At 44.5% G+C, this 15000-nt stretch overlaps 2 protein-coding genes and 1 long non-coding RNA gene across 4 annotated transcripts in view; 1 reads left to right on the top strand and 2 right to left on the bottom strand.

The window, feature by feature from the left end:
- The window catches only part of LOC134181009 (bifunctional arginine demethylase and lysyl-hydroxylase JMJD6-like), a 9898-nt gene extending 8136 nt beyond the window's left edge, over positions 1-1762 (bottom strand). The window contains exons 1-2 of the mRNA XM_062648200.1: positions 1671-1762; positions 1396-1604 (exon numbers count right to left, since the gene is read on the bottom strand). Of these exons, the coding sequence (XP_062504184.1) occupies positions 1396-1604; positions 1671-1731 (270 nt within the window). The 5' untranslated portion in view covers positions 1732-1762. The remainder of the gene's footprint in view (positions 1-1395; positions 1605-1670) is intronic.
- Positions 1763-6092: 4330 nt separating this feature from the next.
- The window catches only part of LOC134180999 (uncharacterized), a 14548-nt gene continuing 5640 nt past the window's right edge, over positions 6093-15000 (top strand). For both annotated transcript variants that reach the window (XR_009970054.1, XM_062648184.1), the window contains exons 1-17: positions 6093-6243; positions 6553-7497; positions 7796-7861; positions 7938-8003; positions 8232-8434; positions 9669-9714; positions 9785-9802; positions 9864-9973; positions 10279-10423; positions 10964-11166; positions 12629-12743; positions 12802-12869; positions 12929-13038; positions 13504-13721; positions 13777-13843; positions 14149-14243; positions 14304-14361. Coding sequence is in view for 1 of the 2 variants with exons in the window: in XM_062648184.1 (XP_062504168.1) it covers positions 6226-6243; positions 6553-7497; positions 7796-7861; positions 7938-8003; positions 8232-8434; positions 9669-9714; positions 9785-9802; positions 9864-9973; positions 10279-10423; positions 10964-11166; positions 12629-12743; positions 12802-12869; positions 12929-13038; positions 13504-13721; positions 13777-13843; positions 14149-14243; positions 14304-14361 (2551 nt within the window). In the remaining variant the exon portion in view is untranslated. The remainder of the gene's footprint in view (positions 6244-6552; positions 7498-7795; positions 7862-7937; positions 8004-8231; positions 8435-9668; positions 9715-9784; positions 9803-9863; positions 9974-10278; positions 10424-10963; positions 11167-12628; positions 12744-12801; positions 12870-12928; positions 13039-13503; positions 13722-13776; positions 13844-14148; positions 14244-14303; positions 14362-15000) is intronic.
- Positions 9735-15000, bottom strand: part of LOC134181000 (uncharacterized) — a 5368-nt gene continuing 102 nt past the window's right edge. The window contains exon 2 of the long non-coding RNA XR_009970055.1: positions 9735-9965. This is a non-coding gene — a long non-coding RNA (uncharacterized LOC134181000). The remainder of the gene's footprint in view (positions 9966-15000) is intronic.

Here is a 15000-nt window from a genome sequence, read left to right as displayed (position 1 = left end):
TCATCAAAATTGTCTAACAGAATCTAACTGCATCATGCACAGACTACTGCTAAATAAATGTTAATTAAGTTAAGTAAAGTATGATGCAACTATGTCTCTTCCAAACAAAGACTATATGAACAATCTACGTGGATGATTTGTACCAACTCCGTTTGCTGGTACCCGGTCTTTGTAATGCATGGCGATAACTGATAGGTGTGCAAGATGGTCCTCTGCCATGGTAGATCTTGCTTATGTCTTCAGTCTCCTCAGTAGAAAAAAATGACCTTTCTGCTTCTGCACTTGCGATAGGCAGTGTACATGCTATCAATAGCAGACGATGAACATTCGGGTATAACCGAAAGTCACAGGCTCCCAAGGCCACGAGAAGGTTAATTAATTGTTGGGTATGGCCATCTTGCACTCTTGCTCTCTTTTCCTTGCTCCTTGCATTTCCTGGTATTCGCTTTGCCATACTGACTTCCACCATCTCACTTCACTTCCTAGAGACTTCGAGAATGGAAGATCGACTTTCCATTGGGTCAACGTCGGAACAAACCAGAAGGGTAAGCACTAGACACAACAATGCCCAGACATTACCTTGCTCACCATTAAATCGTTTGCGCATCTGAAGAAGCAGGAAGTCTAGGAGGAGTATCGCAACGGATCGTTTGTAGTACTACTAGTAGGTGTATTGCTCCGGTTTCGCTGTAAGTTTGTTTTTCTTGGAACAGACTCAACGGATCCAATCCTGTCTGCGAGTCGCAGAATGTCTTGATACCAGATGTCAAAGAGGTTGTGTATATCCTGCCTTGTTGCCTTCATTCTTTCAGTTACGTACTGAGTGAACCATTCCTTATGCAACAAAGATATTCTGGTCACGAGTCTGGAGTTTCGCTGCCAGATGTCTCACTTCGTCAAGAATCTGCTTAGTTATTTTTAATTAAATACTGGAAATGAGCACACTGCGGCTTCAAGGCCTTGTGCTTTAACTCTGAGGCCAACAAAAGGGGGGTTGCAACCCCCACAACCCCTACCCTAGATACGCCACTGCAGGCAGCAGCCAGGCAAACGGACAAACAAACAAAAGACAGGCAGACAGGTAGGCAGGCAGACAGAAAGAAGACAGACACACAAACAAACAGATTACCAAAGTACAGCCACACAAATACATTTTCTTTCATTCTAAATCTCACCCCACTCGTCACACACACACACACACACACACACACACACACACACACACACACGCACGCACGCACGCACGCACGCACGCACACGCACACACACACACACACACACACACACACACACACACACACACACACACACACAACACACACACACACACACACACACACACACACACACACACACACACACACACACACCACACACACACAATCAACTCTCAACCTGTGGAGTCCACTTGCGAGCACCAGTCCAGCTCTTCGTCACGCCAGTAATCACAACAGGAAACGCCGGTCGTTCATATCTCTCGATAAACTCCCTCTCGGACAGCTGCGCCACGCTCTCGCGCCTCACACAATCCCTCACGACCGACGGCGACGCGTCAAAACGCTGCAAATAACCGCATTTCGTCCATCCGCCTTCTTCATTCAATTCTGAGTCGTAAACACACGGTAGGCATATAAAACGACGTTTTTTCGTTGGGTACAGCCCTTGTTTACCTGCCCGACATTTCTCCTTTGCTTCTCGTATTCGTTTTCGAGACCTTCTCGTTCTGTCCATTTGCGGCTACAGTAGCACGCACGTACCTTGACTGAGCACTCTGTCGAGATCCCGGATAAGAACCACCGGGTTACGCGCCATGTGGGTTTGAGTTTGAAAAAAAATAATTTAAATTGATTGATATTAATAAATTTTGTTTTTTAAATTACTATTAATTTAAATTGATTGATATTAATAAATTTTGTTTTTTAATTACTATTAATTTAAATTAATTGATATTAATAAATTTTGCTTTTTAAATTACTTTTAATTTAAATTGATTGATATTAATAAATTTTGTTTTTTATATTAATAGTTTGGGTAACTGTTTGTTATTGTTTAAAGGAAAATTACTTAACGTATTAAATTAAATTAAATAATTTAATTAGGTAATGAGCTGCAGTTTTGTGTCGATACTTCTAACGTAGGAAAACGTTGAACGCTTTAGTAATAAACTGTACGCAAAGAAAGTGCGTCTCAGAATAAACCAACGTGTTCAAACCGCTAGAAACCATGCATCTAGATCTAGGAATTATTCGCGGTACCGCAACAAGCATGCGTATGAACAACTTGTCGACGGTCGAACGCCAGGAGACGATAAAAATAAAGCATCTTTTTGTAAATCATAAACGCTGCATTCGGTAGATAAAAAGAGAAAATGCCAATCACGCGCTCGTGCTTGGCTTATACAGTGCAGGGACGCTGACAGCGTCTAGAAACCTCTATACGAAATATCTAGATAGATTTTAGTGATTACTGATGTCAAACGTATGGCATTGCACTGCAATAGCTTGATCACATCCTACGTGATTCATACACACTGTATTATTACATGCACTACTGTCTATTCCCTCTAAGTGTGAACTCCTAGTGAGTAATGAAGTAGAGGTGAGTGTGCTCACTAGAGCACTAGGAGCTGCTCTAGTTGGACCATGTTACACCAATTATCCTAAATGTTTTCAGTTGCTGATTCGTTGGTCTTACAAGATAATTGCATAGTAACCATTGCTCCACCCGTTTGTCTTTGATATGCAAAAGTATTATCCTTCCGTTTCGTCTATAGGAAAGGCTTAGATAATTAGAAATGCCAGACCTAGCGGTTTCTAACGATACGGAGATCATGGCGACAGTCCAAAAAAACAGCAGAGATATTGATGATTTTCAAAGTTCACAATCTAGTTTACGTTAACCCAAGGCGCGCATGCGCTAGGGTTACAGTAATACCGCGCTGGACGGCCGACTGGACGACCGGCTGGACGACCGGCTGGACGGCCAGCTCGACGGCTCGACGGCTTGACGACTAGCTGGATCTAGGCTGGTCGATAGACAGATTTGAGCAGACTTATAGGTTTGCATGCATTACTGCACCCGCCAGGGGTAGATGTAAAGCCTTGAAAGAGGGTCACAAGAATTTCGATGATCACGATCCAAGACATCCCAGCAGTGCAACAACACACGTACTGTCTACAGCGTAGCTAGCTTACAATTACAAGTACAATCTAGCAGTGCATTTCATGAACAAACAACGAGACTGTATTCGGTTCACTAGAGTCGTTGGATGCACCCAAGTCATAGAGGTCACCGGTGCATGCATTCTCACACTGTAAGTGGCAGGTCAACAAACTGGTGCATTTTTTGCACATGGGCATCCACCCAAGTTTCAATCCTTAGCCAATCAATTAGTCTTCCAAGCTCATTCGAGAAATTAGAACAAGATCGATGCACCACTCCTCAGTTCGTCACCTCCGTGCACTTTTCAATTTCCCATCTATCCAGCTAGCAAACAGCAAAACAAAACGACGTGCACGTGGCAAAGCTACAAAAGCTGCCACAAAGACTAACAGCTATAGAGCACATTAAGAGATACAGATCGAGTCATGCTTGCTCTCACAGGTGAAAACTAGTTCAAACTACACGTTGACTTGTTACCTCAACACAGCAGGTTAGTGAGGTGCTGTACGCATCCTTTGTTACTTATCCTGAAATAGCACCAGTAAGATCAACTGCATTCACTTCTGTTCGTCTATATTCATTGAATTGGCTCAAAGTCAACTCTATCAACAATTATTATCACAACATACTGTCTTAGCTAATGAGCAGAATAATGCGGCATTTTTGATATTGCAAAACTGTGCGGTACTTGAGCCGATGCATAGCTAACAATATGAAAATAAACATGTCGCACGGCTTCTCAGCCACACTGTTGTATTACAATCATCACGTTTTCTCAGAGTCATGGATCGAATGCACCCAATTTTGCAAAAATCAACGATTCAAATTAGTAGTGACATCGGTGGACGGCTTAATTAAGGGTAAACATTCAGCCTCATATTTGCCTCTTATTCGTAATGTGTGCATGTTGCATCGTGTCTGACAACCACATCGGACACTTGCATGCATTCAAACCGGTCCAATACTGTACTGGAACCCTCAGGATACCGTCAGCATTCATCATGAACCTTACAGACACTGGAGGCAAATCGCACCGTACAAATTAGCGTGAGAATACTGTTTCGAAACACCATGTCTAGTGCCACAGTCTAGATATATATGGTCCCTTACTCTACTACATCAACAAACTGGTCCACTTTTTGCACATGGGCATCCACTCAAGTTTCAATCCTTAGCCAATCAATCAGTCTTCCAAGTTCATTTGAGAAATTAGGACAAGATCGATGCACCACTCCTCAATCCGTCACCTCCGGGCACTTTTCAATTTTCCATCTATCTAACAAACAGCAAGACAAAGCGACGTGCACGTGGTAAAGCTACAAAAGCTGCCACAAAGACTAACAGCTATAGAGCAAATTAATTAAGAGATACAGATCGAGTCATGCTTCCTCTCACAGGTGGAAACTAGTTCAAACTACACGTTGACTTGTTACCTCAACACAGCAAGTCATTGAGGTGCTGTACGCATCCTTTATTACTTATCCTGAAATAGCACCAGTAAGATCAACTGCATTCACTTCTGTTCATCTATATTCATTGAATTGGCTCAAAGTCAACTCTATCAACAATTACTATCACAACTGTCCTAATGAGCAAAATAATGCGGCATTTTGATATTGCAAAACTGTGCGGTACTTGAGGCGATGCATAGCAAACGATATGAAAATAAACAGGTCGCACGGCTTCTCAACCACACTGTTGCTTACAATCATCACGTTTACTCATGGATCGAAAGCGGCCTCGAATGTCAAGACCTCTGTAATGGGTAAATGCACCCAATTTTGCGAAAATCAACGATTCAAATTTGTAGTGACATCGGTGGATGGCTTAAGAGTAAACATCCAGCCTCAGGTTTACCTCTTATTCTTAGATAATGTGTGCATGTTGCATTGTGTCTGACAATCATCGGACACTTGCATGCATTCAAACCAGTCCAATACTGTACTGGAACCCTCAGCATACCGTCAGCATTCATCATGAACCTCACAGACACTGGAGGCGAATCGCACCGTACAAACGTGAGAATATTGTCTCGAAACACCGTGTCCAGTGCGGTATAATCCATCTGTTTATTATAATCAACTAATTTATTAATTAAATTAATTAGACATGACGTCACTACCTCAACCACCGTAAACTATATCGGCGAGACGTTGCCAACGCTATGAATACCAAATCACCGTTTGTTTGCAAGGCATAGAATTTGAAAACGCGCGCAAGACGTCCATATACGGTATAGTAGATACACTTATTATTGTAATGCCATGCAGCTAATACATTTATGCATATGCCTTGCGCACGAACTGGTAAGCAAAGGAGCGCATTACTAGAGCAGCGGACATTAAACTACAGCCTACACAGTGTTTGAGAGATGGACTAGAAGGTTTTGTATTTGCAAACAAACAACGAAAAGTGCATGTACAGGTCTGGCCAAATTTCCCTAATTAATTACAATAGTAGAGAGTTTACTATGGGTTCAAATCATGACGTCACGCAATCAATTAATCAATTAAAAACCGTGTCAACACTTTTAGCCAACCAACTACAGTGTCCATGAAATCAATATTCTATTGTGTTCATGCTCTGTCACTTGTCCTGTGGTTTGTCTGGTGGTGGTTTGTCTGGTGGTGGTTTGTCCGGTTACCACGCGACAGCGCACACTAGGCAAGGTGGAAGCCAATATGAGTAGGTGTGGCCTCCTAGATGACCACAAAGTCTCGCAAAGGGTTAGACCCCTACAGGTGGCCTCCCCATTTGAGTTCCAGCGACGACCTTTGCACACAAGTCCTAGTATCCAAACTTCTAACTTCGAATTCCAGTGTCACGCAAGTCGTCATCGGCACCATGCACGACGACTCACGTGAGGGGCGTGACCGCAACCTTATTGCAACGTAGAGGCGTGGACCATTGAAATCTGAGACAAAGGCAACAATAGGTCGGACTTGGCTAGCTCGTTTGCTAAATCTGTTGACTCGCAACGTTGTGGTCATTTCCGTGACTTGCGTTTAGGCGTCAGCCGTGGGGTTAGGCGCCATTTCCACGGAAGACTCAGAGGAGTGCCAAATGAACGACAGAGAGGAGGTGAGAAGAGGCATGCACTCGTGCCTTTACTACAGTTGTAGATACAGTAGCACAGCGGGTTGCTAATAGCGCAAGCGGTTAGCATCTTTCCTCGCTTTTGAGCCACATTTGGAGCGTGTAGTATCGTTTGTCTGTACGCGTGGGCACGACGGCTAGAGTCTCCTCACACATAGCGACACTTTCTGCACGTTTTTCGTGCGTTAATTGTCAGGAAACACCGCCTTCTACAATCTCCTTCCTTAGCTTGTCTCGTGTACTTTCGATCCGTTCATGTTGTAACGTGCCTGTGTGTATCTCCCTCTGCTACAGCCTTCTCACACTCTCCACTTTGCTCCGTCACCGACCGTCTGCACGAGTGCGACTACTGCGTGCGAGAGCGACTCCGACAGTCGACCGACAAGCGGATTCGTCTCGTCACAAAGCGATTCCGACGTCAAACTGCCCGATTCCTTCATCGTTCGGTCGTACGCACGTGAGGGTAACAACATCGAGCAAGTTTGGGCGAGAACGGGCAGCAATGCGAGCAGTCTCGGCGACAGCGGGACGGGCAGCTCGCAGAGCATCGAGACGACGGGCGGACTCGCCGCGCGAAAGTCTCGCAGTCCGAGCGTCTCGTCGGTCGTCAGCTCGACGGACATCGACGAATACGTGAAAATCCGAAGGGACGACAGTTGGGACACTCTCAGTTCGTCGAGCTCATTCGTCGGCGTCACGACGGGCGTCGACGACGGACAGGAAAGAGTCGACGACGCACAACCGCAGAGAAGGCGGTCGGTCGTTCACAAGGCGCGCGTGTCCAAAATGACGGAGAAACTTCCGGCCGGCAAAACGCTGTCGGCGCCGCCCGTAGCGCGCCGTCTGTCGCAGCCCGACGGCAGTCGGACGGAGAGCGACGGCGCATACGAGCCGGTCGACGACACCTTCACGGCTCCGCCTGTTCCGGAAGACGAGCCGACGACGGCGCCGACTCCGCCGTCGTTGCGGTATCGCAGCGCGCGTTCGAGGTCGTCGCTCAATCGCCTCCTCAACGACGCACCCGGAAGCAAATTCATGTCGCTGCCGCGCATGCTGACGGGTGGCAGTGGCGCGTCGACGCTCTGGCAGGATCGACAGTTTGTCATACAAGACGAAATGGCGCTGATAGTGACGTTGCCGGCGTACGTCAGTCAGGGAAGAAACGGACGCGGACGGAGAGTAAGAGGCTCGTTTTCTCCGTATACAAGAGTAAAGAACGTCACGAAGATTCTGTTAGACGTAAGTGTGGTGGTAATCGGTTGAAATGACGGCAAACATGTTTAGGAAATCAATTAATTTAATTTATTAATTGATGTGTAACAAGTATAAGCATTCCTTTAGTAATACATGAGGACACTTTCCATATTTGATTGTTTGTATTTCAACTGTTTGAGGTATCGTTTACGTCTCTATATGGGCAAAAGTTATTTGTAACCCGGAAGTTGTTGCATGCCTGTTGACAGCCTAATAATAGGGCACTTAGTGTGGTTGTCTCATGAATTAATTAATTTCATTTAACGTCGTCTTTTATCCCTAGAGATGTGGAGAGCATATCCTGCCAGGTGTAGATCTGTCTAGTTTGAGGTTGTGCTACTTTGATGAGGTAGAGGCTAATCTGACAGTCTGGACTGTCATATGTCTGTGTTACTCATCCCACGCTAATTGCGTTTGCATTCCAGGACAATGACACGTGGCAGTGGTTGGACACATCCAAGTCTCTCTTTGAGCAAAACGTGAGGGATGAGGTAAGGAGATCCACACACGCAATCCCTGGACACTAATAAGTACAGGACATGTATGCAGTGAAGTCATATACATACTTATCAATGGCCACACATAAATACCCAAAACTCCATGCACAACACTCTTCCTGTCAGACTAAACAGGAAAACCATTCATTATCTACTTATGCTGTCATTTTCCTTATATATAAATCTGTCTGTTTGGGCTACAATTGGTCCTTGTGTTCTCAGAGAGTGTTGGAGTTGAAGTCCTGCAAGCAGCAGTTTCATGACGTGCGGATAGCGCTGCCTCAAGCCGAGTCGCTTATCACTGTTGAGTACGACCAGTTCACTCGGGTCGAGGCCGTTGTGGAGGAAGTGCTCAACTTGCATGTACACCAGATAGACGTGAGAGAGGGCGAGTTCGGACTGTTTCATCCACGTCTCAGGACAAGGTAGGAAAACATCTCAAACAGTTAGAGAGTTCATGTCTATGCAGGCTCAAGGGTCCAGCTGTTTTATCAACAGGCTGGACCCTCAAACCTAATGTCTATGTGCCTACATGTTTGCTGCAGATTTAATATACATATTGTAGTAATTTCATCATGTAGGGACATGGGGTGCTTTCTCACTGACCTTAGGTTTAAGCTAGCTGAGTAAAGACTACCATAGGAACATGTAGTTACTTGGTAATTGACCTAGGTTAACACTGAGCAGCGTTCACACAGCACAGAAATGACCCACTAACCAATCTAGATACTAATTATGTATATCTTGTCATTGTTGTCCCGTCAATGTCTGGAAGGTTTGGAGGTTTTCGTCCTCTCACTAGAGACACGATCTTTACAAGCAACATCTTGTTGTACATTCTGCACAGCAACACTAGGAGAGTAGTAAAAAGACCTCTCCCCATGGGTTGTCGATGCATTTTTATTCGCCCTCTCCTTTATCACTGAAGATGCACCCGTGTAGCTTTGAAGCGTTTGTAGCACATTCTAGAATACGTGCCATTCTTGGCTATGCCTAGAAGGCGGAGCGACCGTGTTCTAACCTGTGTAAGCTTGCAAGTGGGTTAGCATTAAGGTAGGTTAGCCAAAGCCATTAGTTAGGACCAATTTGTTAAATGGTGTCTGAAGCTCAATTAATTAAGACTTAAAGGTTAGAAACGTCGTGTGAAGCACCCATGGAGGATGGTTCCGTAATTTATCATCTCCATGTGACCTTTGGTCAAGCTTGGACATTAGACTTAAATTTGTCCTCCCATCTGTCCATTCATCTGCTAGTCCTAATGTCCTACCTCCAATATAGAAAATCCCATGTGTTTTGGGTTGGGCACAATGGGAATTATCCTAACAAGACATTGACAAGTAGGTGGAAGTTAGCATGTACTCAGTAGCAAGTGATGTTAGTTAACAGACACTAGTCAGGTCTCTTAACAACGCCTGAGGTGTCATCTACAAGTAACAAGTAAAGTGTCACAATGGCTGTTGATCTGTGACATCAGTTTGTCCTACTAAACGACTGTGTGTGTGTGTGTGTGTGTGTGTGCGCGCGCACGCGCGTGTGCGTGTGCGTGTGCATGCGCGCGCGTGCATGCGTGCATGTGTGTGTGTGTGTGTGTGTGTGTGTGTGTGTGTGTGTGTGTGTGTGTGTGTGTGTGTGTGTGTGCATAACTTCTTTTCTCTCTAGGATGAAAGCCTTCGACAGCATGGTCACCTACGAACTTCTCCCAAAGGTAATAATACACCACACTCATTTCTCTATACATAAAATCACATTCTAACCCAAACGGTTTCTCACTACAGGATCTGCTCGAGTGCAAGGTGTTTCAAACGGCCAAAAACCAATTAACTCTCTAATCATAACATGCTTTGTTGCTTGCAGCTCATTGGTGGTAAGCTTGCACCGATCGTTGTCAATGTTGACATTCCAGTCATTCAGAGCTCAAGACGAATCAAAATGACGCTTGACCAGACAGTAGGAGATCTACAAAGGTAAGAAACACAACAAATTATTAAACATGACAGACAAATTTAACGGAAAGACAGACAAACAGACATGCAAACAGACAAATGTAGGGACAAACAGACACACCAACAGACAGACAGGCAGATGCAAACACACAAACAAACGGACAAACAGAAAAAGACAAGACAGACAAATAGACAGACAGACAGACAGTGCAAAGACCCACCAACCACCAAACTGTTGCACAACACGAGCTCATAAACATAGATGGACATCCACGGTGTGGCACCATGTGTCTGTCTGTTTAAAATGTTTGATGCTTCGTTTCTAGTACCGTGATGAGGAGACTGCCTGATGCTAAGAACAACAAGTGGCATAACTTTGGTCTCTACCTGAAGCCGCGGAACATGAGAAAGAGCTGTGGTGTGTGGTTGGAGAGCTACAAGTTTCTCTCCACTTACAAGTTGGATGATCAGGTGAGCTGCGGGATTTGGTAAACAAGACAGGCAGACAGACAGAGATGCAAAGACAGACAGAAAGACAGACAAACAGGCAGATAGACACAGACAGATAGATACACCGACAGACAGACACAGACAGATAGACACACCAACACACAGATGCAAACAGACAGACAGACGGACAAACAGACAGACACAGACACACCAGCAGACAGCAAGCAAACAGACAGTCACATCAACAGACAGACAGACCGACAAACGGACAAACAGACAGACAAACAGACAAACAAACAGACAGACACACCGGCAGACAGACAGGCAAACAGACCGACACACCAACAGACAGGCAATCAGACAGACACACCAACAGACAGGCAATCAGACAGACACACCATCAGACAGACAACTGACAGACACACCAAAAGACAAACTAATACATAGACACACCGGCAGACAGACAGACAGACAGACACAGACAGACACACAGACACAGACAGACAGACAGACAGACATAAAGTCTACTCATTTATCAATATGACTATGATATCATTATAGAATGTTATTGAGTTTCGTGAGCGATATCGGCACTTCACGTTTGAGCTGTTGGTTTATCCACTGGAAGATTGGAAGAGAAACTTCAGAGTTGACGAAGCGATTAAGCCAGAACAGAACAAGAAACCGCTCTTTCACACAATACGCTTTGGAGTGTCTGAAAGAGCCAGCGTCAAAGATGTCGTAGAGAGTATAGTCTCAACTTGGTATGTGGTTCATTAGTTAGGAAACACTTCTGATTTATGACGATAGCAACATGTACAGTACAATTTAAAAATGTTGGGAGCAGAGAAACAAAAATAAAGACAAACAGGCAGACAGATAGACAGACAGATAGACAGACAATCGACCACTATGGTCATTTATCTCGAACCCTTAGTGATATATGTAGCCTTTCTGTATTAGTGTGGATGTTTTCAATAAATGTTCTTTGACAGACAGACAGACAGACAGACATGTAGACAGACAGACATGTAGACAGACAGATAGACAGACATGTAGACAGACAGACAGATAGATAGACAGACAGACATGCAGACAGACAGACAGACAGACAGACAGACAGACAAACAAAAAGAACTCAGTAGCTTGTTTGCATTTAGTGTTGGAAATGTAATGTAGAGTTTGTGTGCGATAAATGAAATTGACAGACAAATGGATAGACAGATAGACAAACATACATACATACATACAGATAGACAGATAAACGAACAGACAGACAGACCACTATGGTCGTTTATCTTGAACCCTTCATGATCTACATAGCCTTTTCTGAATTAGCGTTAATGTTTTCAATAAATGTTCTTTGACAGACAGACAGACAGACAGGCAGACAGACAGACATGTGTCAGCTTGTGGAGGATGACTCTAGCGTTGCATCGTTGTGATATTATTGAGAATTTTTTCTCCAAAAACCTCTAAAGTCAGCTTCATTTGTATAGCCTTCAATGTCCCTTGATCTTCTGGCTAGTTTGTTTAGATAGTTGGTAGCTTCTGATCCCCATGTTCCAAAATGTTCAAATACCAGAGGAGTGAAATTGAGTTTTGCCGACACGCTGACAAGCTGACACGTGTCTTCCCTGGAGAAGAAGATGAGAACATACACAATAGAGACTACCAAAGTAGTTTGCATTAAACTAAAGCTGAACTCAGTAGATTTCTTGTATTTAGTGTTAGAAATGTAACGTAGAGTTTATGTTTCAATAAATGAAATTGACAGACATGTAGACAGACAGATAGACAGACAGACAGACAGACAGACATGCAGACAAACAGGCAAACAGACAGATAGATAGATAGGCAGACAGTCAGACAGACACACACACACACACGCACACACACACACACACACACACAGACAAACAGAACTCAGTAGCTTGTTTGCATTTAGTGTTAGAAATGTAACATAGTAGAGTTTGTGGGCAATAAATGAAATTGACAGACAAATGGATAGGCAGATGGACAAACAAACATACATACATACATACATACAGATAGACAAATAAACGAACAGACAGACAGACACAGACAGACAGACAGACAGACACAGACAGACAGACAGACAAACAGACAGGTAGACAAACAGATAGACAGACAGACGGACAGCAAAGGACTGAACTCAATGTATTAGTAACCATTCCCTTACACTCCTTTCGTCCCATTAACTAGCTCCCTCGACTACCCGCATTATCTCTACAATCTCTATCATCACAACGGCAAACAACTGCCTGGCAATGAAACTCTATGGAGTTACACAGACAACGACCGCTCTGCAGGCGAAAAAGTTCGAACAACAGAACACAAACACGTGCTTCTCAAGGTCTAACGTTTTTGTTCTCTAGGGCTCTTTGGTGCTCAGAATGATGCCTCGAAAGATCACAACTTGTGTGGCCAATGAAGTGGAGCAAACGTAGGTGACATCAGTAAACGAGTTGAGATGTTGTTGATGCATTGTTTGGTTGCTGTTAGGACTGAGGCTATCGATTGTGACCTCAGTCAGCCTGCTGGGTTGGTACGTGAGATGCTCTGTTGGCGGTACGGAGTGCGAAATCCTGATCTGACGTCATTGGTGTTTGATGGTAAGAACGGTTGTTGTGTGTTGCATTTGATGTATGCGGCTTGACCTTGTTGCTCTGTTGCTTTGTCGTGTGTGCGTGTGTGTGTGTGTGTGTGTGTGTGTGTGTGTGTGTGTGTGTGTATGTGTGTATCATTTCTGTCTGTCTAATTGTTTGTCTTCATCTCACTGTCTTTGTTTTGTCAGTTTGTCAGTCCATGTATCTGTCTGTCTATCTGTCTGTCTGTCCACAAGCCTGCCTGCCTGTTAGTCAGTCTGTCTGTCTCTCTGTCCGTCCATCTGCCTGTCTGTCTGTCTCTCTGTCCACCTGTCTGTCTGTCTGCCTGCCTGACTGTCTGCCTGTCTGTCTGTCTGTCTGTCTGCCTGCCTGTCTGTCTGTCCATCTACGTGCCTTTGTGTCTGCATGCCTACCGTTCTTGTCTGCCTGTTGTGTTCACAGCATCTTCACCACCTTTTGCTTCATCACTAGGTCGAGTTCTAGACTTGACACGCCCACTATTCCAGCAATCAGTCTATGACTTCTCGACGGTAATTCTCGTCACCGAGAGCAACACCAAAATTAAATCCATCCACCGTCAGAGACTAAGACTCAGCCAAATCAGCTGCAAGAAAGAAAAAGATGACAACGCCGACTTTCGGAGTTTGAGAAAACCAAAACTGGGAAAACTTTTGAAACGAAGTCCACCGGTACAGACAGTGTCAACTGAGTGAATGATTTTGTGCTGATTTCTATGCTAAACAGGTCAATAGAGTTTTGATGAGGAAACTGAAGACAGGAGAAGTGCCTCGAGCTTCGTTCATTGATGTTGGTAAGCATGGCAGGAAATACATGAACACACACACACACACACACATACACACATACACACACACACACACACACACACACACACACACACACACACACACACACACACACACACACACATACACACACATACACACGCACGCACATGCACACACACATGCACACACATGCACACACGACACACGCGCGCGCGTGCACACACACATGCACACACATGCACACACGACACACGCGCGCGCGTGCACACACACACACACGCACACCAGCCATTGTATTCACACACGAGTTAACTACTGATTTTGGCAGATGATGGCGGGAGCTTCTGGGACGAAGGTCCAGATTGTAGTGCCAACATCCAATTCACCACAAGCGAAAACGGAAGTGGACAACCATCCCTCACCGTAAACTATTGATACGAATGTATTATGTATAATCACAAATGGTTGCGTTCGTTTCAACAGGTGTCCGCAGCGACATTCAACAAATTAGTGCAGCAGTTGACTCATGCGGACCATCACGGTAAGAGAAATATGACATTTTGGGTAGAACAGTATCAGCCAACTAGATTATCACACAATGGATCTATTCGTCAATCCATGTGTCTGTACTTCTGTTCGCATGTGTGTGTGTGTGTGTGTGTGTGTGTGTGTGTGTGTGTGTGTGTGTGTGTGTGTGGGTGTGTGTGGGCGGGCCTGGATTCCAACCATCTGTTCAGGAGAGTCGAGGGTCTGTGAATCTGTTCAATTTTGTCTGCATTTGTCTACTTGTCTGTCATTCTTCAATTATTCATACATGTTTCTATTTATCCACCGATGCATCTGTCTGTCTATCTGTTTGTCCATGAATCCATCCATCAGACTGTCAAATTGTCTGTAAATGTGTTCTTCGTCCATCTGTCTGTTTGTCTATCTGTTTGTGTCTGTCTGTCTGTCTGTCTGTCTGTCTTCTATCTGTCTGTTTGTATCTGTCTTCTGTCTGTCTGTTTGCGTCTGTCTTCTGTCTGTCTGTCTGTCTTCTATCTGTGTGTTTGTGTCTGTCTTCTGTCTGTCTGTTTGTGTCTGTCTTCTGTCTGTCTGTCTGTCTGTTGTCGGTCAGCCCCTTTTGATGCCTCACCCAATCCTTACTCACATTCAACAATATCATGTACAACATTATTAC

This window comes from Corticium candelabrum, chromosome 6 (assembly GCF_963422355.1).
Source record: "Corticium candelabrum chromosome 6, ooCorCand1.1, whole genome shotgun sequence".
Lineage (NCBI taxonomy): Eukaryota > Metazoa > Porifera > Homoscleromorpha > Homosclerophorida > Plakinidae > Corticium > Corticium candelabrum.
Note: the sequence above shows the minus strand (reverse complement) of the source record. Positions and strands in the feature narration are given on the sequence as shown.